Here is a 26,116-nt window from a genome sequence, read left to right as displayed (position 1 = left end):
TACTCGTGAGAACTTGCATTGACTTTAAAAGAGACAAGCATAATTTGGAAAGCATTCTCCCTTTAGAGGGCCAGCTTTCCAAAGTGGAGCACAACAGCTATTTTAACTAACAGCAATACTGCACAGCTGCTGTAAGTGATTCTGAAGTTAAGAAAAGGACTGAAGAATCAGACACAGGAAATAAGGAAATGTTATTTAACACAAATACCAAGTATAATAGATTCCTGCATATATATTTTTTATTTTTAGTGACTGTCAGGAGCACAGCTGAACCTAAGGCATTCTTGTGCACTGACAATAGCCAGAGCTGGCGAAGTCTGAGGAGGATTCCACTACCCACAGGATTGTAGTTTGTGAGCTAAGGGCCAAATTCCAGCTTCTGGATCCATTCCACTTGACAACAGCAAACAATCCTAAAAAGGACATGATCATACAGTAAAGTTACATTAATGAAGTTGAAGTGCAGCGACAATACTGCAACCTAAGAAACAACATAAGAAAATGAAGAATTATCAAATTTTTTTTTTTTGCTTCTGTGGAAGTTTTGGAACATGTAAGAACATATGGAAAAGCATATTGTTTATTGGTTTTCAACTGTCTACTTATTTACTTATATACCTGTGTTGTTTCTTTTTTAATCTTAGTGTAGATTTATCAAAACCCTAGTCTTATTTTAAAAGTTCAAAGCATGAATTAAGTTACCACATAAGATGCTTGGAAAAGGCATAAGGACTAAAACAGAAATCAGATCCATTTCATTCCCTCAGAAACAGAAGCATACTCAAAGTACTGACTTTTAAAATCCAATTTTAACTGGCTTTCAAACATGCAGGTAGAAAGACTAAAACAAAGCTTCGGTATTACTTGAACTAAATAAAACTTGCAAACTGTTGGGGGGACAAGAGGGAGGGATACTATTCCAGAGTTAAACAGCTCAGAATCTGTGTGGTTCAGCTCTGATAGAACTACTTCATTTCTAATGGTCATGTCAAACAAACTGCCTCTGCAATAGGGATGAGATTGGTGGGGAAGCAGATTTTCTTCTCTACTCACCATAGGGCTCCAATGCCAGCAGCTGAAACGCGTGTTACATATATTTTGCATGTTTGCAAATACCAAGGGCTCTGCAAAGCAACAAAATCTGCAAAAGCCTAGGGCCATTGCTAGGGGAAACCCTGAATGAGAACATGCAAGCATCATGCCTGCCAAATATTCCTGTGACCTTTGCTCAAAAGAGCAATCTAGTTCTCCTCTGGCACATGTCCCTTTCCTAAAGGGAGGGATGCCCCAAGTAATGGAGAGGCAGAGCCCTTTGTAAAAACAAGCACTGGGTATCAGCATTTTAAGAGCAGAAGAGCCCTGTCTGAGAGCTACAGCACACCATTGAGCTCTGGTGAGCAAGCATAATGTTTCCAAGATGCTGAACAGGAAGAGGGGCTTGGAGGGGGGAGAAGGGTAAAAATGGGATTCAGGCAACAGTTGAACAAATCTGCTAATTGGATGTGAAAAGGTCAGGCATCTTCTCAAGAAACATACTGTAAAGGTCAGGTGAATATACAGAAGGAAGCCTAGGAGGAATGGGTAGCACACATGACCAGCTCCACTACTGGGACTCTGAATTTCCACCCTCCTTTTCAGTTAATCCAAGAGGTCTGACGGACTTAAAAGCATCACTGAACTTTTCCTGTGTTCTTATTCAGACTGAGGTCCCTACCACAGCTTGACCAACCGATTCCCTCAACATCAAGAAATGTTTCAATCAACAGCCCTGACTTATCATAGAGGAGATGAAGAAATAATGTAAAGTGTTGAAAGAAAAGGCTAGTCTTAGAACAAAAAATAGACTACACCACATTATTCCCATCTTGTGAACAACTGTATTTTAGATTTTGTTGTGATCAACATGTGCATGCATTATCTTTCAGAGCTACTTTTAAAACTGCCTTTGAAGACAAATGGTATCTGTAGCACCAGCCATAAACTCCTGATATCTATTTCAACAGAACTGCTTCAGAACCACAGAGTAGTAAAGGCCAGAAGGGACCTCCAGGAACAATCTAGTCCAATGCCCTTCTCCAAGCAGACAGTTCAGTCCTTTAATCATCTTTGTGGCCCTTAGCTGGGCTCATTCCAGTACACTTGTCCAACACTAGGGAGCCCAAAACTGGGCACAGTGCTTCTTCACATATGATCTCACCAGTGCTGAGTAGAGATGAAGGATCACCTCCCTTGATCTGCTACCTGCACTCTTCCCAATACAGCCCAGGATGCTGTTGGCCACCTTTGCCACAAGAGCACATTGCTGGCTCACATTCACCTTGCTGTCCTGCAGAACCCCAGGTATTTTATCTGCAAAGGGGAAAATGATACAAGCTACAGGATACAAGGACTCCAGAGCTAGTGCAGGAATAGAGGCATTCCATGGAAACAAGGATCTCAGTGGGTCTGTACAGTCTGAAGAGAAATGATGGAAGAAAAAATTTCTACTGAATGATTTGGGAGACTTTGGTAGTGGGGAGTTCTCAGGAAATTCACCTAAACTTCCTGGTAAGAAAGCTCAAGCTAGAAAAGGACCTCAAGCCCTGATGCAGAAGTCAGGTTTCCTAAACAAGCTGCAGCTTCTCTGCACCTCACTTCTGTCCTTTTCAATTTATGTAAGAAAATCTGCATGCCTCAGGGATGCATATGTAAAACTTACAGAAGGAACAACAAAATTATAGAGAAATCAGAGCCAGACTTCTCAGAGGTGCACAAGTGGATGAGAGACAATAGACAAGTTCTAAAACGGGGAATTCTGGTCAGAGATTAGGAAAAAATTTCACTATGAGAACAGTCAACCACTGGAACATGGGCTCACAGATTGTGGAATCAGCATCCTTGGAACTATTCAAATCTGGACTGGCTGAAATCCTGATCAGCCTGATGTAAGATGACCCTGCTTTGAGCCAGAGACCTCCAGAAATCCCTTCCAGTTTATACTATTCTGTGACAAGCTCTAAGTCTTACAGCAGGTCAAGGAGGGACCCATGAGACTCAAGTACCACCCCCTAAGCCATAGGCCTTCCTACATCACTGCAACTTTTAGACTGTCCAGAAAAAAGCATACAATGCTCCTCTCCCACTACATTCACTACAGAGAAGTGCCACAGTTTGGTTTCAGCAGCCATGACACAAACTGTGTACACAGCTGCTAGATCAGGGTGGTGGGCTCTTCAGTGATTAAGTCTATTGTAATGTCTGGCAGCCATCTGTCAGCCACATTTACAGTAAACCCCAGCTCTCCTAGCATGTGTGGTCTGTGGGGATAACTGAGCACATAGTTTGATGAATTCAGCCTTTTTTTCTGCTGACAGTATTGTGAGCAGGTCACAGCTGTCTCCAGTTTCATTCTAGTACCAGCTTTTTTTTTTTCTCTCCACATGATGGAAAAAACAAGCTGTTGTAACTGATCAGATACATCACCTGATATTGTTTCTTGATTGCCTGAACTTGCAAGTAAAGGCATATCTATTTAACATTGGGTTTTCCCCAATATTTACTTGGGCAGCACTGAAATTTATTTCAAAGTGCCAGAGAAATAACTAAGTCATTAACTGACCACAGAAAGTGGCACAAAAATAGGCAAGGCAAATTTGCTAAGGTAAAACATTAATATTTGCACAGTACTTTACATTATCCAGCAACACTCTGATGTGGGGAATTGAAGCAAGAACTGGGGAGCTCAAACACTCCAGTTTGCTTCCTCTGTCTCCATACCCTTTTGGTGATCCTGGAAATCCATATAAACCCAGGTTTGCAGGGAGGTACCCTTTCTGCAAAAGCCACAAAATATGCTTTCCTGCAAGTTGAAATCAACTTTTTATATTATTGCTGTTCCATGTTCCCATAGGTTAATTTCATCTTCAAAACTTCCCAATGTTCTTGAGCCAGAATTGCCACAAAAAGCCACCAAAGTATCTGGCTAGTCTCTGCAGTACTTATGGTTTTTTGCTGGTTTGGCTTCTCTAGGAAAATCTATTTTCTTTAATCAGAGCTGACACAGCTTCTCCCCCCTGCTTTAAGAAGGGAGACTAGATAAAAACACTGACTAAACTGAGCACTCTGGTCTTTCTCTGCCTCCCCAAGCTGCTGTTCACCCTCATACCCTTCACTAAGGGCATGCACAGATGCAGGTCTTCAGCACCTCTGCAAACCAGTCATCAAAAAACTCAACTGTAACTTGTTTGTACTTTACCTTGCACATCCATAAATTGTGGACACCCAAGCCTATCTATTACTCCTCAGGGACTTGGATATCACCAAAGAGAAAGAGAAGTGCATTTAATATACTATTTCCTTTTCTTTAAAGTCTATCACTTGGGTTTTTTTTTAAGCCTTATGGACTTCATCCAGTGGCAGTCAGTTAACTAGTTTCATGTTGCATAAGCAAAAGCATCCTTAACATTATCTTTCCCCATTGGTGCCTCACAGTGTGACTTATGCCCATTGTACAATTAAAAGGAAAAAAACATGACTCTCCCATGCCAAGATCTCAGTGTTCTCTTCACAGCCCCATAGTGACACTCCCAAGTATTATTGTTTACAGTTTGCAAAGGAAAAGGCAGATATTGAAAGCACAGTTTACCCATGGATAACTAGGGACACAAGACTGACCAAGGTCACAAGGAATCAGTGGCAGAGTTGGGAATAAGATCTACAATTCACAAGGACCATCCAAATCAAACTACACACTGGAAACACCTCTTGCCTGGCTGCTTGCAGAAGGCAGGAGTTCTCAGTGCCCCTAACCACCAGGCCAAGCTTTAACTCCAGCTAAATTAACTTACAGCACAGTCTTTTTGCTTCGTATAAAAGTTACTCTCATGCAAATTACCACACAGCGCCAAGAAAAGGCTATGGAAAAAGGCTATATGCCCACTGTGCTGACTTTCACAAAGACTGGCACCCTACACAGACCACAGTGGGAAAGGAAAAAAATCAGCTCATGTCAGCTCATTACTTCTAGTTTCCAAATAGGACAGAAAGTGAAGCCAGCACAGAGCTCATGCTGCAAGGAGGTAGCTGGCTTCTTGCCCAATACATCGGTTCATTTTTCTGAGGCCCCTTCAAGCTTCACATTGCTAAAAAAGGAAGTTGGAAAAACGTTATACTGGAAACAAGAAATGCTGCATCTCTCCCTCTCGCTCCCTGCCTGGAGGGAACATCTCTAGGTAAGCTTCAGCCACCCAAAGGAAGAGGAGCAGGCTGCTATGATTTCACCTGATTCTTGCTTCACAAAAGAAGCATGGGAATAGTGACCAGCCATCAGCCATTCCTAACACTCATCATATTCCTGGCTGCTGCTAAAGAACTTGGCTGTAAAATACAGGTGTCAGGTTATACCACGTCCCCTCCAGCTCTTTGAGAAAGTCCAGATTCTGAGGAAAAACACTGTCAGTTTCTTTTACACTTGGTGCTGGTGCCACATGAGCAGAACTGGCAACTGAGTGTTTCCTTCTGAACCTTGCACAATTGTTACAAAACCTAAATATTTTCCTATTTTACTAAAAATGGCAACCAAAAAATCCCTATTCACACTGCAAGAGCCAAGTTTTCTGGCAAGGCTGCTTCTGCCTGGAACTGCCACATAGCACAGGGAACGAACACTCCAGAACTCCATCAGCTCTCTTGCAAATGTCCCGGTGGTCCCTTCCATTTTCAACCTTATGTTGCTGATTAGGAAACCAGCATCACCAGTACTGTGTTGATTTTGAGAATCTGACAATAGTTCACTGGATGGAGAATAGAAAAGCCATTTTACCCCAAGCTACTAAGCAGTTAATTCCAAGAAAACCCCTTCTCCTTTCTGAACCAGCACCCCCTCCCTGCACAAGGTTTTAGGACCAGCGGGTGGGGAAGGCAGTTACCCAACTGCTGCAGGAACTGAGGGGGAGAATGAATGTCAAAACTTGCTAAAACACGAATCTGGGAGCCTTGCGGATTCAGTCTCCAACATCCATCAAACATGATTAATTTTAACATCACATTTTAATGTCAATTACTTTTAATGTCACTGCTTCTTATTTACTAGTGCAAGCACATTTTAGAGCTGATAAGAGATTCCCCCAAAGAACTTTTAAGATCAAATAAACAATCAAAAAGAAATGCAACAAACACAAGCAGCAGCCTGGTGCCTCCCTGCTATTGTAAGGCTCTTGATGTGGTGAATCTGACTATTTCAAAGGCCAAGGCAGTTGAGAAATAGAGCATCTGAGGCTTTCATGTTTAGGACCAAATTACTACTTAGTAAAAAATTTGCTTCTACTCCTGTTTTTCTTACTACATAATTTGGCTAATTGAAGATGTCTTAGACATGTGGCTTGATATTATTTACATTAGGTTAAGCCCTCAGACAAGGATGTATTTTGTTTAGATGCTGCACAGAGTAGAGAATAACAAAGACAGTCACAGTTCTGGGTATCTTAAAATTTACGTATAAAAGAAGAGACAACAGGCAAGTTGAGACTGATGAGGAAACTCAGAAGAGGACTTGAGACTTAAAATGTTAAGGATATCAAGTGGCTGGGAAAAGACTGGACAGCTGAAGATTTTTTTGCAAAGCAACAGGGACGTTAACTCCTCACATAATTTCAAACCCATTCATATGTCGCAAATTTAAAAGCCTGTACTTCAATTCAGATTCCGCTGGTTTTATATGCTCTTTGGCAGAGACTGAGAAGCAGCAGATAGATGGGAAAAAACAGCACAGAACATATACAGAAAGAGGGACAATGAAAGAACATACTCTATACCTACATATACATAGTACTTGCTTGTTGCTTGCTACTCTGGAAAGCAATTAAAGCACCCTCCTCTCTATGCAACATTCAAATAGCTGCTGTATATCCAGTCAATTGCTTTTAAAGACTTGATTCAGGCTGAAAAACACTTGTGGGTATACACAACAGGAAGAAACTGATACATGAATTTCTGTTTGTTAAGCTTTTTTTAAATAGCTGGAGAGGTTGACAAAGCCTCAAGCCCCATGGGGTTTCTCAAAACAACAAAAGAAGCCTTGTACATATCTTTAGAATAAATTATAAGACTGAGGATAAGTCAGGCCTCTGCTCTAATACAAAACTTAGATGGATAAGAAAAAAAACAAACTAAAGAAAATAAAGAAAACAGGAGAGTAAGATACCTGCAGTCTTTTTTAGAGTCTAAGAACTGACTTGGTCCACTCATCGATACACACTTGTATACCCACATTTACACTTGCTACCTCATTTAATGGTAATGCACTACGCAGCTCTGTGGAACTACTGCAGTTTTACTTCAGAACACATATTTTAAGCCCATAACAGTTCATGGGACATTTCAAGTGCATAGTTCCAGTGTTACCAAATTAAGTCTCAATAATAAACCGTAAGAATGAAGCACAACATTTATTAATAATTATCAAAGCCAGAATAGATGAGTTTCTATCATCTAAGTTTTCAGTACAGCAGAGACCACAGAACACCACCATGATGTTTGCACAGTTTGACAGCTTGCAGTTCTATTAGCATCTCTTTCCAAGAAATAGCCCTACTTCCTCCACTGATAGACTGCTTCAGTGGCACATTAAACGCCCTGATAACTCCCCTTCAATCATAGCTTCTATCCTGCATTTGTCAAGGTTCAATTTCTAGCTACCAGCTCTTAAAGACCCTTGTATTCTAGATTATTAGATAACTGTTCTCAGAGGGCTCTGTAAAGACAGCAGAGGCTGCCCTGATCTTGGGCTCCATCTGGGAAGGGGGAAGGTTTAGCATGAACCAGCCCTAGCTGTCAGCTGATGTTAGGATCCAGGGCTCATTCAGAACTGAAGGTGGGATTTACATAACTTGATGAGTTTAATTCTCTCCCTCTTTTCAGGGAATCAATCACAGCACCCTACCTCTTGATCTGGGCAAAGTGTCTATCATGTCGTCCTTCTGTCTGTGTTTGCCTGGACACATTGGTGCTCATCAAAAAAACTTTTAGTATAAAAGGTAAGCAGGTAAAACATGAGGCACCAGGAGATGCCAGACAGCACATTCTGACAGAGCTTTGTGTGCATCTGACAGCAAGCATAGCCCATAGTCATCTCCCAGTCTTAAACAGTTCACATTCCTTCCTTGAGCTAAACCCCACTGGGCTGCATTGTTTCAACAAGCTCAAGAGCAGCCTTGTGCCAGGGGTTTACTGCAGGCACCTTTACCCTGACCCAGGGTAAGCAAGACTCTCCAGACACAAGCTCCTAAACAAAGCACCACATTCCAATTACTTACACATTTCTTCTGTCCTGAACCAGCCAGAGAAAAAGAGCATGGCTGTGAGACTGCAGGGAGATCTGGAAGGCCAGCTCTTCACAAAACTGCCTGAGGCTACCTGAAACTCCACAAAGCCAAAGCTCAAATTCCTCAGCAGGTTCCCCAGCTTATTTTTGTTTCAACTCCTCTATCAATCAGAGAAGGCAGGCTAGATCATTTCTCAATTACAACCAACTCAGATTCACTGAAGTTCAGCCGTTCAGATCTATATACTCAGCCAGTGTCTGTGGTGCTTATTTACACTCAGATACTGGCCATGAAATATGTTTTCCAATAAAATCTCAGTAAGCTCACACTGAAACACACCTTAGGCAAGTTTCCTCCATAGATTCATTCCCTCTTTTCCATGGCAAGCTGGGTACATCATGTCAAGGATGTGTATATGCTAAACAGCATCCCAGTTTTTTCTCTGTGCACATAGTACTTCTGCCATGCACTTAAAATCCATTAGAAGACAGACTTGTAGTCACAGTGGGCTTGTAATACAACAGTATGCCTACAGTACCAGCAAAACCTGACACATTGTCCTTTCCCAAACGTGAGAACAGCAAAAGCAAGACTTGAGTTTGCAGTCCTTTAAACAGACTTCCACCTTTCCCTTCTGGAAAGGTCTATTCCCACAGGGCAGAGACCACTATTTCTGAAACTGGCATCATTAGTGCTATTCACCCTTGGTGAGAAGACATGATGATAAGCACATAGTGTTGTAATATTACGGACTGGCAAAGGCAGAAGACCCATTTTGCTCAGGAACGCACATTAAGAAATGGAGCATCCGGCTACTAGAAAGTAGATTCAAAGTGCTTAGCTTCTGTTCAGGAAGACATTAGATATTTAAAAGGCTCAATCACAAGTTACTTTAGATTTATAACTTCAAGTGTATAAATACATAATTTTCCCTAACTGCCTAATATTCAGCAATAAATTTCCCATAGAAGCATGTGATTCCACATACTGCCAGTTATGAGTTTTCTTCCATCTCCATCTGATACTGGACCATTTTGGAGTGAAACAGTCATTTAGATAAACTGAGTCTCATCTGGTCCAGTAATCCCTAACTCCTTATTCCCATGTTTGCTCTCAGGCAGGAGGAGTCCGACTCACTGGCTGAATCTATGTAAGAGAAGTTGAAATACTTATTAGGGTTACTGTAGAGTTTCCAAGGCATCTGTCAGAGCTTGATGCAATTGTGAGAGCTCACAGAACTGAATCAAGGGTATGAATAACTGGCAAACCTATGGACCACAGCAGGAAGTAGGGCTCAAAGTACATTAGCCATTTGCTGAATATAAACATCAGGAAAAATCTGGCCAGGGAAGAATCCCTTTTTTACCCTGTACCTGTATTCTTTCCCTCAGACCAGCTCCTAATAATAACTGGAAACAAGACAATAGGCTGAGTGGGTATCCTAACCCTTAACGTACCTCTTATTCTGTAACACATGCTGATTAGATGCTGGCATTCTGTCCAAGACACAGTTTTAATGTGCAGATCTTGCACTGACAATTAACATGCCTATTTGCTCTTTGGTTGCCATATCTGGAGTGACAGGAGATAACGCCCTCATTTCCCTGTTTCAAGCCTAAGTTTACCCTCCCAGCCTCTGCCTCCTGTGTTTCTTCAGCTCAGTAAATGGAAAAGTTGCAACAGCTTCATAACACTGAAAATAGTTTATTATGTTTGCCTAGTAGAGAAAGAAAAAGAAATCAAATGGCTCCATACTGTAGATAACAGCAGTTCATCAACCCCAGACCACACAAGTCTCTGCATCTGGCCCTCATTAACATCTAGAAACAAAACCAAAGAATGTCTGCCAGGTTAATGGGTCTTATATTTTACATTTATGCACAATAAGCCAAATAACTTGCTGACACTTGCAGTGTCCCAATTGATCCTCAAGGAGCATTTGGGATGATTATAGGTACCAGCATGAGTGGAGCAGGCATAACAGAGTATCCTAAGATTTACAGTCTAGTTTGTGGTGAGGCCAGTTCCCTTGATCAGCCAGCTGCTTCTGGCATCCTTTGGGATAGAAACTGCTGTTTGGGGGGGATGGTGAGGGGCACTGTCATGGGTTTACTCAGAAATATTTTATTCAAGCTGTTTATCCTCAAAAGAACATTTTCATTTTAGATTAAATTATCTGGATTCTGTTTATTCTAAACACAGGAGACAGGACTCAAGCATTTCCTCTTTTAGGAAGTATGGCTGAGTGTATTTCCTACAAAATTTATAAAGAATTGAAGTAAGGACTTGTATGGCTCCTGAAGATTTCAAACTCTTCTTCCCTAAATGCTGAAAGAGCTGGCTCTGTCAGAGCACGGTTACATCCCAGTGGCATAAAACACAAATGCAAACAGACAGCAGCTATAAGCCCTTTGGAAAGGGCAGGCTAATAAAAACCATAATCAAACTATTTACCAATACTCCACATTGTTTTGTCTGAAGACAATAAACCACATTATATAATGAGACATTTCCCTTTTTACAGATGGGGAAACCAAGGCTCCAAAAGGACTTGTAAAGCCACCTACTGGGATTACAGTTGAGATGAGAAGTTATTGAACAGATCTGAACCTTACCAGTCAAAAGTTTTCATTCCCATAGACTAGAGTCACCACTGGAACCAAACCCACAGATTTCTGCCTTCCCAACTCTTCTCCTTACAATTCTGACTCTCTTGCTATAAAGATATACCAAGTTCTATATGCCATTCTCCATGCATTAGTCACACTGTACTCCTTACAGAAAATCTGTCCCCACCTGAAGCACAAGGGAAGTGTCTTGCTCAGTCTTCCAGGAGACCTGAAAGCCAGATAATGAACAGAGCTCCTCTGCCCATAAGGCCAACCTGTCTCAACATTCATAGCACAGCTCAGGACCGATGCAAGTCTAACATTCCAGTATCTTTAATCTCTCACAGCTGCCTAAGACATTTTCCCTGGCATCTACTCTGAATGTTCATATATTACCTACCACTTCTGGATCAGAGGGGAACGTAGAGAATATATGAACAGTGACTGCTCTTTAAAATGTCTGCAGAAATAACATTTATCTGCTACATCAAGTCTTCCCTGTCTGCACAGTATGAACATAACTGATGGTGGGTGTTTAGAAAGCATGCATAATCATTACCTGCTCAATTACTGTTGTTATAATGCACAGTTGGCACTAAGTGCTGCCCCTGTACTAAGGGAATTCATGTTTTGTTTTTAATTCTGCATCATAATCAGGCCCTAATTTTATGTATATTGGCTCAGGATATTTTCCCTTTCTTTTACATTGTCAGCCTGCTTGCAACATCCTTGCTAAAGGGGATTCCTCACTTGAAGTCCTTCTCTTGGTAGGGTAGGATGGCCTCTTTTGGTTGAGGATTATAGGCTCTGACAGTGCTGACACAGAAAAATAAAACCCCAGAATGATTTAAAGCAATGAGCAGGGCTGTTCCTTCAAGATCAGGAATATACAGCTGCTACTGTCCTTTCCTCTTATAACTCAGACTCAGTCTAAACCTGGCTACTTATAGACCAAATCCAGAGAGAGCAAGTCACAGACCCTTTGACAGCCTCCACCCCATCATGCACTCTTCACTTGTTGATAAGATTATCAATTTTTAGTACCAAGGAGACCACACGCTGTCTCCCCTCCATGAACTAAAGCATTTATGGCCCAGTGTCACAACAGAAATGATACTAACTGGGACAGGGACATTAAGGCATGAAGGTATGAAGAGACTTGGATATACTTAATAAAAGCCAAGAATGTCACAAACCTCCTAAATCGAGGGCAATTAGATCATACTGCCAGGCAAATCCACACTGAAAGGGTGCTAGATCTTTTCAAGAGAGTATTGAGTGAGCTCAGTTCCAATACGTATGCTTCAGAAAAACAGAATTTGCTTTTTTAGTGGATTTTTCCTCCATTCTGCTTATACAAAATCATCATAAAAAATGAAGCATTTAAATCAGCAGCAAGGATGGAAAAGCTGTGCCAGTTCCTCCCTGAATAAGCTCCTCCCTTGAAGGACCAGGAAATTAATTTCCCTTCCAAGGGCTAAAGATGTTCATGTGCCAGACTGATTACATCAGGTGCTTTCAGTGGAGAGAATTTCCACCCCACTGCTAGGACACTGCCAGAATCTGGAGATTTACAGCAAACATCCCAGACCCCATCAAAGGCTTATGAAGCCCAAAACCACAAGAGAAGATATGCATATAGAGTTAAAAGAGCTTCAGCATACCCAAAGCATGTCTCATTGTAATGAAGGATGCCAGCAGCTATTGAAGTTACTATTTTTCTGGGTAAGCTAAGTTTTCCATGCACATGGTTGCAGAAAAGGAAATACTGAGAGGACAACCCTGAGGACAGGAACTAAAAGGAAAGCTATAGCCAGAAGCAAAGCATGCTGCGCGCAGTGTTGTACCACATACCATGGGAGAGGCTGCAACTCTGCTCTATAAGTAGGGAAGACAGGCAGGAGCAGTACACAAAGGGGCAAGGTTCTTACATGTCATATGCCATTGCAAAGTGAAAAAACACATTTGCATTCAAAGGATTCTCCTCCGAGAAGGCAACCTTTGTCAAAATAAAGGACATGCCTCTGCCCAGCAGAGCCTCCATTAAGTGACAGTTTTAAAGTATATGGAAAGTGCCCAGTATAGGTGTTTCAGCAGTAGTAAATCACTTATAGCAAAATTTGGGGTTTTTTTACTGTTCACTTAACATATTTCTGAGCTGGGGGAGGGTGTGCCATACACCAGGATTACATTCTATAAAACTAAGCATGTGTGAATTATCAGTGCATTAGTTTCTGGAAACAACAAATGGAATAGGGAACAGTCCACATCTTCAGTAGCCCTCAGACAACCACTAATAAGAGAAACAAATGACAAAATGCCAATATTGTCTAACTGGCTAGTAAAAAAAATTCCTTCTACATGCATGAATAATCAACTCCTCTTCCCATCTTTCTGCTTGAAGATGTTTCTAAGGAGAAGGTGAGGGGCAAATAAGGAGAGAATGAATCTAAGCAGCATTTTTGTTACCTTTAAAACTAGTGTACAAGTTGCTCTGGGAGCTGAGAAAACCAATGTAACAACATACCTGAAGAACAGTATTTATGATGTCTTTCTATGAGAGAGGACTGATTAAAGATATTTTTGAAAATGCCCAGGTAGCAGAAGGCTTCTGAAGGATCTGTGTTCAAGGCCTAACATATAAAACTCTAATTTAGTCCACAGTACTTGGCAGAAATGTGTGGTGCACAGCACCTAAGGTATGACAAGTCTGCTCCATGCTACAGTAAATCTCTTGGTAGTCAAGCAGCATTAAATAAAAAGCAGAAGCACAAGGAGCTCAGGCAAAGATAAATAAGAGACATAAGAACTAAAACCAGAAATATTGAAGTTATTCAGAGGATGTATAATCTTGGTGACAAACTGATGGGAGATTTTTACCACCTGAGGCCTTCAAACCAAGCCTAACTGTCTTTCTGGAAGAGACATTTTACTCAGGTGATTAAGATGAATGCAAGGATAACAATGATGAAATCCTCCAATATACTCTAGCAATCTTCAACACTGCCCTCAATTTCCTTCTAACTTTACCTTTGAAGAGGGGCAGAGTTCCTTCTCCAAGACTGCTTGAAAATCCCTGTCACTGTGTGTATATTAGGATATCTCAAAGATTTCTCAGATATGCCTGTAAGATAGATTTCTGTTACGTATTCTTCTGTGGCTTTAATGTGCTAAAATCCAGAGATGCTGAGAAGTCCAATAGCCCTAACTGCACACTACAGGGCTGCTCAGTAGTTAGGACCATTAGCAAAGTACAATAAACTTGCTAGCAGATACTGCTTTGTGATCTGGCCAGAACAAGCCCAATTTACATAAGCCCACAATAAGTGAGCACCCTCAGCATCCCATCTGAATCATTGTTCAGATGTCTGAATCTCTTGGGTTCCCAACTTTTCTGCCTTCTCACTGCATGCATTTATGCTCTAGAATTACATGAATAGATGCTAACCTGGTGCCTGGCTTGTTTAAACAGCAAGCAGAAAGAAAACTAGGTTTAAGACATTCTGGATTGCTATGCAAGCCTTCATGTCTGCAGTGTTGTATGGAACAGTGCAAACAGGCAAAGAAACAGTCCCTGCCTCAGAGCACTTACAACTCAGAAAATATTATCCTAAATACTTCCATCTGGTGCAATACAGCCCAGTTTGTTCCACTCACATTCTGGTTTCGGCTTTCCTTCTTGCTTCTGGTGCTTTCAGAGAAGAGGATATGGGTCAGGGGAAGATGCTTGCTGACAACTTGAAAGAGAAACACAACAGCCTCCACTGCATTCAATGCCTTTTACTAATGGGCATGTATTCATTGCTACCCCACAATGGAAGCAACATGCCCAGGGCATTACTAAATAGGAAAAAGATGCAGGCTCAAGTAATTAGAGGGAAAAGTATTGTGCAATGCAGGATCATTAGCTCCAGAGCAGAGGAGCTCAGAGTTTTGAACTTTTCTTGTACCAGGTCATACTGGGTCTGAATTAACCAACAGCTGCAGAATTGTCTCTTCTGTTTACTCCAGGAGTAGCCTTGGGCTAAATGGAAGGAGCTCTGACAAAGCCAGATAAGCTGGGATCCATTTGGCACACTGAGTGGCACTGATGGGAACACTCCTAAACTGCAACACTATCTTCACCCATTAAACTAGTGCCTGACATGTCTTAACAGACTGTCACTTCGGACTTTTGCAGCTCCGTTTCTACAGTGGTTTCAAAGCACTTTACAGCTCATGAGGGAAAGGTTGCTCCATTTGTGAGTGCTCTTAGACTTACTCTGCACAACAGCAGCTGAGGCACAAAGCAGTTGAAACCAAATGCACCCCAAAAACTTTGAATGCTTAAAGGACACTTGATAGCACTTAGTTGGTGTGACCAAGCTCATACGTCCCTAGACTTGCATCTTCAGAAGGACTGACCCTTTAAAACACTTGAAATGGAGACACTCAAAACTAACAGGCACTTAAAAATGGAGCCTGAATTATTAAATCACTGAGTCACTGGCCAAACCAAGGATGGAATCTAGACATCCTGAACACTGCTTTGACCAGAAAGCACTCACAATTGCTTAAAAATCCCCTTTGGAAAAGAAATTAAAAATTACAGCATTTGTCAACACAAAAGCTATGCTTTGTCTGGTTGCAATTCCCTTTGTCTCCAAGCAAGAGCTTGAAATAATGGAAATGAAGAGAGGTTTTGCCCACAACAGACCACATTTGAACAAGACAAAGCTGTACTGTGGAAACATCCATCCAGAGCGGATGGATTCAGTAAAACAGTTCCTTATGTGAAATGCTGAGACTCCTAGGGGATTAGCACCAAGCTCTCTGCAAGTGCCACCTCAGTTACATTCTGTGATGGGTGCCTGCAATGGAATCAACCTACTCCAGTCATCGAAACAGCAAATGCACCAAAAACGGAGCTTATGACCAGGGATACTTTGAAGGTCTCAAAACAAGAATAATACCAAATTGCTCATCTGGAATTGAATTTCTGAACTTTCCTGACAAAAACGTATATGGTCTGCTTTGTGCCCAAGTGGCAAATAATGCCCAGTGTTCATATGTTACAGCAGCATCCATTCTACAAAGACACACTAGTCTTCCATTACAGGAAAACAGATGAAGCTGGCACACAGGTGGCTCTCAGTGACATCCAACCCCAGGCAGACCAAAATAAACACATGAAAATGAGGAGTACTACCACCACTTGAGGAACAACAACAGGGGTTTTATGGCACTAGTAAGTAATCACCAGAACTTCATTGGGCCAAATCACTGATACACATCACTCCCACTTTTAAAGTAGAGGGCCATGAATCCTCAGTCACCACACGAAGCTCAGCATTCATTTGATTCTGCTTTCAAAATCTGCTCAGGTCCAGTATGCAACTCCCACTGTAAATTGACTCAGGTTCCTTAATAGCTGGCTCCTAATGTCAGACCAGGTCTGATGCTCATCATCTATTAGTCCAATATAAAAGTCATCCCAGTGTTTGCAGAGCCCTGATCACTGCTGGGGCCTTTAAAAACTACTATAAAGCAAATAAAGCAAACAGTTGCTAATAATAACCCCTACACTCAGCAGGCCCAACTTCACTCAGCCTAGTGCAGTATGACTAAAGAAATGAAAGGCTTCACTAAGTGTGATTGAAAGCTGTGACACCATTTTAAGACTTTTTACACTTGAGCAGTCTGAAGTAATGCTGCCAGAGACATCTGAAAGTTAGGTAGTGCTCTGGCTTCCACTGGCAATCATGTGTTGCCTCATTTTTTGAAGGATGCAATAGCTCATAGGCTCACCACTGGATAAAAGACTGCACCAAATTCTTCACTTCATGTACCTAGAAGTCAGTCAAGTAGCCTCAGCAGACTCATTTCCCATTTTGAGCACACTAAGCTGTTTGCTTTCTATGAGCAGTACTTTTACATGCTCACATCTTACAAGACCCACAGAGCATTTAGCAGATGCTTGCTTAAGCAGCATGTTGCTGCACTGAAATGAGTCCTAGTGCCAGTTAATGCCTGGGGAAAATGAAGCAATTTCCTTAATATTACTCAACAAGGCAGGATCCACAGCAGGATTCCCAGCACCCCACCAGACACTGGCCTCAAGTCTCACTTCAGCAGATTTGCTCTGGAATTACCCTACCACAGCAGAGTTCCAAATCTGACTCTGTACCTTTTTTTCTGCAGAGGTTTGATAAATGGTCCTTTGTTCAGAAAAAAGCCCTGATGTTGGAGAACATGGCTCCTTTTTCCTCTTGTCCCTGGAATTGTGATTGGAAATAATTGGAAGTGTCACTGGAAGTAATCAGAAGTGACAGTCACTGGGCTATAAGGCTTTTGCTTCAAGTCTAACGATCCCCCCGCAAAACAAAACCTAAATTTAAACAATGAAGTCATAAAGTGATTTGCTCCAAGGTTGAAAACCCTGCAGTACTTTTTTTTTTTTTACAAGTGCCTGACTGTTTTAGTTCAATATTCAAGGCTTGCTGTGTTACATGTAAGACTTTCCCCTGCACACACAAAAACACCCCACCATTTCCTGGCACTCTGCAGCCCTACCCTACAGACAAAGGTTCATATCTATATTAAACATTTCTATGGCCTTTAAAATTTTATCAAGCCTTTAATAAACAAAAAATAGCCTAAGCAGTCTGAGCTATGAGACTCAGCCAGCACACATCTCAAATATTCCAAATACTGGAAAACCACCTAATTCCAATATTTTGCTGAGGCACAAAGAGGGGAAGGGAATGGAACCACTCTTTTTTCCACAGTCCAGTTCTGGAAAGGCCTCTATTACTAGCCCAGTTTGTACTAAATGCCATTGAGGCACAGAGGGAAAGACAGTCTCTGCTCAAAAGAACTTACAGCATAAATAGCTGAAGAGTAAAAGGAACAACACAGGGGGGAAAGCTACAGAGGGACCAACAAGACTTGCCAAGATCTAGAGCAGAGCAGGAAACTGCATCCAGATTCCCAGCCCATGCATTGACCACTCCCTAATGCTTTCCTGAGCTGTTACTTTTTGTTTTACCTCCAGACACTCCAGCAAAGCATTCTGTTTCCTCTACAAAGCAGCCTTTGAGAGGCATGTCCACTGACAGCACAACATTGTTAGAGTTACTATACAACTGCTGCTAGTTAAGAGATTATAAGGAGCAGTTCAATTCTGAGTGAATGCTGGTGCACATGCTTTGAGACCAACATGTATTCGCCTTTATCAAAAGCCACAGGGAAGGACAGGGGACTCTCACCTACCATTAACTATAGCTGGCTTCCAGGTTCTGCTCTGCCAAGCAGCTCAGCACAATGGACACCATAACTACAAGTGATTATTCCACACGTATATGCTAGCTAGAAAGACTAGATTTTCCTCTTTCATAGGCAGAACAAATTAATTCAGAGACTAGACACACACAGTCCAGAATTTCCTTTCTGTGATGGTTCTTCTGGTAACACAGCAGTCATTCACACCATGAGTGGAGTTTCTCAGCACATTGGTACTAAAAAGCTATTACTATTTTATCAAGTATCTTATTACAAAGCAAAGATAAGTCATCCTTCCAAATGGCAGCTCAGACCTCAGCTTCATAAATTGTAGCTGCTTGTCAGTGATCTGCCCATCACTACTTCTACCCATGTTTGAGGACACATTAAAAGAAAAATGGCTTTAAGTCAGACCTGCAAGTGGTCTAGACATGTAATGTAACTGCAACCTTACCTTTAGGCAGCATGCACCCACGCATGCCTTAGCTTCCTCCTCTGTTAGATGGGCTTTACATACTTCTCTATCCAATATGGCCCTGCAGCACTAAATAAGTTGCCCAAAACTTCATACAAGTGTGACACTTATCACAAAGCATGCTACAAAAGTAGCAGCAGTGCAGTATTTCGGTAGAGCAAATGCAGCCTAGTCATGGTCATCAGTTGCCTCTAACTGTGCACGCTCCATTTCAAAAGACTGTTTCCAGCAGAGCAGCCTCTCTTCTGCCAATGCATATTATAAGCACAACAAAATTTTCACTGACCTTTTCCTACCAAAGGCAATTAAACTGCAGGCACTAAGCTGAACTTCAACCTTTCTACCTCATCAGTTCAGAACAAGTCACATACACTAAGGCTTCATACTCATTTTCCAGCCACAAAAATGGATGTCAGCTACACAGAAGAGGAGACAGGCTGAAAATACACTGTAATGTATATTGATTCTTGTAGAACAGCAGTTCTGACATCATGAATCTGGGTCTGGCCCATTAAGAGAAATTCCAAGTTACAACATTTGCCTTTTTAAACTGCCAAATGCTTTCCTAGAGATGGAGCAGATGAGGACGGGACTTGTTTCATGATCTTCTATCACATTCACCACCTTCCAAGGATCTTACAATTGCTCAGTCCTCTTTACAACCTGTTGCGAAGATAGAGCTACCTAATGAGTCACACAAAGAAACCAAGGTACCAAAAAAGTGGATTAAGAAAAGCCTAGCAATAGTCCTTTGCTGAGGCAGGGCAGTACCCATCCTCCTCACATTGGCCAGTGGCTTTTTGTATTACTTAGTGAGCTTCTGGGGAAAAAAGACCAGCTTTATTCTGGGTTGCTAACCCACTGCTAGAGCTCCCAGTCACTCTTGCATACACCTTCTCTGTATTCTGTCCAGGGAAAAGCATGTTTTAGGCAAGGTTTGAACCCCTGGCTGGCAGAGGTAGGCTGTTGTTATTCTACTCAGTAATACTGAAGAAGCAGATTGAGAGTCTAAGAGACAAACAAGACAGAAATTCACCCTCCTCACTTCTGTTGACTTTACTTTCCATCACTTCACACATTTTCCATTGTTGTGTTTCCTGCACAGCCATTTCTGCATCCTCCACTATCCTGTCATTTGAGTATCTATTCACAGACCTCAATGACCTGACTTCACCCTTGGCTTTTTGCTGGGCTGCTTCTGTAAACTAACCATTTCTAAAAACAGATGAAGAAACAGCTTTGGGGAAAAAAATAGACCCATTCATCTTTTAGACAGGGCACTGCCGAGTTCCCACTGCACCCAAAGTAGCCTCTTTTGTAACACACAAGTGCATGCGAGATAGGCACAATATTGTGTGTGCATGAGCCAAGCTTTCTCTGCAAGTGTATAAAATACCTTACAGATACACAAGCAATGATTAGTGCCTTGGCTAACACAGGGGACTGATTTAGCTAGAAATCTAAGGTATAGTTTGGCTAAGGCTGTGAGGACTATTTCTGAAGAAAAAAGGTATAGAAAGCAGCTTGCAGCACCCCACTTCATTGGTACTAGACACATACCTGCAATCATTTACTATGGTGTAGCAGGCACACTTAAACACAGAACATTTTTCAAATACACACAAGGCTTTGTCAGAGTGACTGTTTACATTTCTTTGCAGGCAGTTCCTGAAAACTCAAACAAATCCCAGATTGCAAACCTGCTCAGTTCCCTACAAAGCCCTGTATTTGCCTTGAGGAAAACAGGGGTGTTTGTTGTGATCCTGAGGATAAACATCAGGATGTCTCCAAGCCAGTTGTGCAATGACATTTCTGGGAAGCTTGTGCTGCTCTTACACAAAGTGTCCTTCTGAAGTGGGCCAGAGTACCCCACAGAAACAGACCACTAATTCTACATGGAGGAGACGAGGTCCAGGGTGGGCACAAAGGCAAAACACCAGTTTTCCATGGGAAATTCAGAAAGTTGCCTCCACGCCCCAGCCCTGTTTCCCATAAAGTAAATTCATCTTCAGAATTTCAACTGAACTTTGGCATGCTGCTTTTCCTCACTCTGGAAGGTTACCTTTCCCCCCCCTTTTCTTCCTCACAGTAAAATGGAAGAAACAAAGGATAAAAATAACCCCCAAAATAAACTTTTTTTTGTAGATGCTAAAAATCCAAACTATTTAATATAAAACAAAGCACTACTACATAAAAATAGGCCATTTCTCATCAAGTTTCTTGACAGAAAGCATTTGATGCAAGTAATCCCTGGCTTTAGAAATATTTTAGTGTCTCACAAGGAGTGTTAACCCTGATACCCTGCCAGATAGCAACTCGATTATGTCTAGCTCCTTTCAGTTCCCCCTGGAGTGCCAAATGGATACACTGCTCCATTTCCTCAGGTACTCCTATAGTGTTCTATTAAAGAGCCCTCTGCCCTGTCCTAGAACTAAATTCACACTACTGTAACAGGCTGAATCCTGCATACAGTTGATGTTTTGTTGACTGCTTTTGGAGTTTTCATGACAGAAATGAGCTGTCATTTATTGATTATATGAAGCTGTCCTTGGGAGAATAGTCTTTCAAGCTAAGAAGTTACACCAAGAAGTAACACCAAGAAGTTACCTGTACTCCTTCAGAATCCAATGACACAAAGAAAAGGTGAAATCCACACAGCAAAAATCACACACAAAACCCCTTTTCACAGCTACAGATTTTTTTTTTTGTACTCCACTCATGAGCCAAGGCTTTGTTTTTAAGTGCTGTAAAAACATGGGGCAAAATCCTTGTTCCACCAAGCTTTTAATTACACCATGAAACAGGCAAAGGCGGCAAAGAGCCATAAGAAAACTAGGAAATAGCAAATGTATTATATACTGTTAGTTGCCACTGAGAAATTTGGGAAATACCTGGAAAAAATCAGTGTAAACGTAAGATCCATCAGCTTACGTTTTCAGGTTGCTTAAAACAGTCCCCCTTGCTTTTTACTAGTTCCAGGCAGAAGCATTCCATTAAAATGTAAAACTTGCCAGTAACCTCACTGGGAGCAGGAGTGCTTTTTCTTTTAAATAACATTGCAGTGGTTCTTGGCTTTGCTGGAGTGTAGTATTGCAAGGGTTTCAGGAGAAGGATCTCAAGGAGATACGATAGGGCACACTGCAGGTTGCCTGTGCTCTTAAAGCAGGAGAGAAGGCCAGAGTCAGCACACTAGAGCACAGCCCCAGGCTGACCTACCACTGCTGAATGCTGCAGAGCTGCTTCCGTATCATCACAGATTTTCAAGCTAGAAGTCTGGTGAATACCTAGGCAAATGCATGCTGTCAGACCCAATTGCTCATGCCAACAGGCACTGGAAGGATCTGCACCATAACCTTTTTCCCAGTGCAGTGAGACAATCGGAGTCTTGGTGTTCAATGCAGCAACAGTATACCCCCGGGACAGGGCTGTAAGAGAGTCATGGACCTCGGAGCTTAGAGGGCAGGCTCAGCTACGTCAGGTACTTTGGCTATTATGGCTGCAGCCCCTCTAGCAACACCACCCCTATATAACACACTGAACACATCTTTGTCAGACAACTGTAAGCCAGACTAAACGTGCATTGTGATAAACAACACCTAACACTAATGTAAAGGTTCACTGCCAATAGCAGTGAATATTAAAAATATTCAAAATTGACTTGGAGGGGCTGAAAGAAGGCAAAGGAGACTTCCAGCACGAGAAAATTTAAACCAATTCAGTAAAACATCTAAATGAAAGCATTTGCTAGTTTTTTTACCAACTGAGAAATGCAACATTCTATTATGAAATTTTTACACTCAGAAATAAAGAATCACAGATATTTCCCTTGGAAATTTCCATTTTGATTAAGAGTGCAGTGTGTTACACAGTTTGAAACAATTTTTACCAGCTGTGGACTGAGATGAGATTCAGATGTTCCATACACATACATGTAGGCACACACATTAGCATGCATCATCTTCCGCTCCTCACTCGTTCCTGCTTCATTTACCTAGCCTTTATTAGGGAAATAAGCATGGTCATGCTCTTGCCCACACTTAAGTTTTTCATCTTGCCTTGTTTTAAAAGTCTGCTTAAAACTAATTGGCTCCTGTTTCCTGTCTCCTCACACAGCTGTTCACTGCCCCAGAGAGGTAAACAGCATAAAAGACAAGGACTGTATATATTAGCCATTCTATTAGTATATTTAATGAAAACCCAAACAAGGCAACATAATGAAAACCCAAACCAGGCAACCTTCCTTTCAAGTTTGCTTAGCTTCTCTAAACCCTTTTTTCCACATTAGTCTTTCACATTATTACCAAGAAAACTAAGCCATCATTGGCACTTCTATACATTTTTACTGCAGAAAATCTAATTAGACTTTGGCTAGGAAATAAGACTTCCCAGCCTCCTTGTTTTCAGGACAATCTAGGAACAGGGAACCACAATACTTCCTTACTTTTCCCTGGAGCACACTGCTAATATCGGTGAATGAAGCTGGACACATAGCAGAAACACCAAGTTATCTGTTGACAAGACAGGTAAAGCATGGGCAAGACAAGGGGCAATGCCTACTGTAGTACCAGGAAACAAAACATCCCAAAGCTCACAGCAAAACCTGGAAAGTCACTTATCCTCCCCTCACCAGTGCCTGGACAATTTGAGAGAGGCTGAGAAACTCAACTCATGGGGTGAAGGCATAAGATGTTGAGGGCAGACTGTCTTTTTTTTTGTGTTACTAGCATAGTGGAGATACCTAGATGCCAAAGACATAGTAACAATGATAAAGCCCATTGTGTTTTATAGATAAAAGCAGCACTAGTCATGCAAAGGTAAATTGTCATTACATTACAGCCAAAAGCACCTATTCTCTGCCAACAGCTTATTCTTTTTGCTCCAAGCCTTCAACAGAGAGGAATATTCATCAGCTGAATAGGGTTGGTGGATCAAAGACTGCAGTTCCATTTGTCTCCATCAGTGAGGTAAGCAACCTACCTTTGTCTCCTAATTTCCACAGAACAACTTTCCTGGCCATTTCTGCAGGGCTGACCTAGCCCAGACACCTCTGGCAGAAGCCTAGCTGTTCATCCTAACCTTGCTACCTCATCTCCTGGAGTCTTCTTTAAACACTATCTCCACCATATTGAGACAAACAGCCAAGGCAGATGTGCAGGGGGGGGACAAACTGCTGCCTGCACTCCCATGCAGACTCTGCAGCATGTTCAAGCCCCCTGTCACACTCCTACAGAGAAAGCCTTTGCTGACAGCAATCCCTAGAGCAAAAACCTTTTCTACAATTTATTCAGCAGCTCTACAAGTGCTGCCTGTCTTTCAAATATCTAGAAATCCAGCTAGTCTATGTTGCACACCTGTGAGACTTAAGGACAGGGCTGTCCCCTGCAACATTTCTTTATAGTTGTCCAAAAACTATTCTACCTGTGCCCAGCCACATCGGTCCACCACCCTGTGGGGCTCAACTCTTGCCAGGGAATCAAAGACCAACTCACTTTTTCACACCTGTACCCAGGTTCCCAGGGGACAGGAGGACCCAGGAATCACAGCCTTTGCTCACCACAACAGGTTTCTAAGCTATCTGCTTGTCAGCACAATCTGGTGAGCAGAATGGAGACAGGAGCTCACTCATCACATTACAGAGCCTCTGGAGATGCAGAAACCCAGGCTGCTTCTGAGGCAGTCTTGTAGGCAAGCCCCCTCAAAGACCTCAGGGCTGCAAACTCTTTTTCTCCATAGGCTATGGCTTTAACAAACAGTTCTCTTCAGCCGTTCTGCCTTCACTCTCGCCTTCCTTTAATGTCTCCTTTCCCATTCTCAGCTCCTCTCCTATTCAACAGTCAACCTCTACCTCTTTTCTTTCCCTTCTTTCAACAGCCTTTTTTCTTCCCATTTCTTGCCTTCCCCCTTTATCTCCCTTCTCCCATCCTCTTCCCCCCCCCAACTCCTCCCTCTTGCACTTCAACACATCTGTTTCTAATCTTAGGCATCAATTAGAAACAATAATGCCTTTTTATTTTAAAATCTGAATGTTAAATGCCTAAGCAAATCAAAAGAGAGTTAAACAAATTTGACACTCTGCCCGAAACAAAGACATTTTGTTCACCTTGTTTTGCCAAAGAGGTTCAAGCCCCTCGCTAGTTCATCGCTTAAAATCACTGCTCTCTTTAAACAAGAAACATACATTCCAAAAGGAGTCCGTTTAACCACCACTTCTAAAAAATGAATCCAGATATTAAGAGATCTCTCTCAATCTGCTAATAAAGCAACAAGAAAAGCATCAGAACCCCAACAACACTGAAATTGGAGTTTTTCATAAAAGTTTTTTCTTTACAAATGCCTTTCTCTAGCTCATCAGAAATGAATCTCAGTCATGTAGTGAGGGCACATCGAAGTTTGATTAAAAACACTTAACAAAACCAAACAGCCAACCTACCTAAAAAGAGAATTGAAAGTGCAGACATTCCGTCTCCAAGCAAGAGGGACTTTTCCTCCCTTTTTCTTCCTTTCTCCCAGGAACCGCAGGCAGACCTGCACAGGATTCAAAGGAACGCCTCTGGAATGCACTGAGTGTAATTGCATCCATGTGCCAGAAAAATAACCAACTTCACTCTTTCTTCCCTTCTGCTATTCATCTCCTTGTCCATATTCCACCCAGATTCAGCGAGATCTCTGCAGCTGGTAATTCAGGCCCTTGAGTTTCTGGAAGAGAGGAGACAGAGGCAGTGCAGCAAGGAGTTCACGTCTACAGCAGCATAGAACAATTCTGCTTGTCTGAAAAGGAGAGAAGCAGGGGAAAACACTGTGCTCAATGTTCACCACATGGCTGCCTCCCAGAAGAGCCCCTCCCTGCCATCAGCTGGGATTAATAGTAAAGACCAGTCATGTGGGTGAGGTAGAGATAATTTCTAGAAATAATATATATATATTTACATTTGGAGGAGAAACACAAGGATTTCTCTAGTGTCAAAACAGTTAAGTTTGGAAGCAGTAAAAATCCAGCACGGAAAAAAATCAGATTCATCACTCAAGGGCTAGAGAGAGACTCCCAGAAAAAAAGCACACATGCTCTTCAGAATGATAAACACACTCACATGTATACATTATCTTTATTCTCTTTTGTAGCTAGTAAATTGCAGAATTAGAGTTTTTAGTCTTACTGGAAGACTCTCCATTTGCCTCATTGTTTTCTTTGAGTGTCTAGGAGAGAAAATTCCTAACTATTTAATTATGCATTTTATCTGTGCTTCACTGACAAGAGGAGAAGCCAAATCAAGCAGACATCAGTTGTCTACATTTAGTGACTGCTGTGCACTGCAACTTATAACTCGCTTCCAAAGGCCATTTTAAGCCAGCCCGAGAGACCTTTACAGCCCATCTTCAGCTTCACCCCAGTCCAGTTAGCAAGTTTTAAAAACTAGCTCAGATACTCTATTCCATTTCTGCCATCACAGCAGTGAAGGCAAACCTCTTTGCTT

The 26,116-nt window shown here is 41.8% G+C and overlaps 1 protein-coding gene across 1 annotated transcript in view; it reads right to left on the bottom strand.

Annotated features, from left to right (window-relative positions):
* CLMP (CXADR like cell adhesion molecule) overlaps window positions 1-25,220 on the bottom strand; it is a gene marked incomplete at both ends in the record, with an annotated part of 40,466 nt that extends 15,246 nt beyond the window's left edge. The window contains 2 exon segments of the mRNA XM_082330856.1: window positions 25,075-25,112; window positions 25,114-25,220. Of these exon segments, the coding sequence (XP_082186982.1) occupies window positions 25,075-25,112; window positions 25,114-25,220 (145 nt within the window).
* Between the last annotated feature and the right edge of the window lie 896 nt (window positions 25,221-26,116).

The sequence above is a fragment of the Platalea leucorodia genome, assembly GCF_965183815.1.
Source record: "Platalea leucorodia genome assembly, chromosome: 20".
Classification (NCBI taxonomy): domain Eukaryota; kingdom Metazoa; phylum Chordata; class Aves; order Pelecaniformes; family Threskiornithidae; genus Platalea; species Platalea leucorodia.
This window is presented reverse-complemented; position numbering and strand designations above follow the sequence as displayed.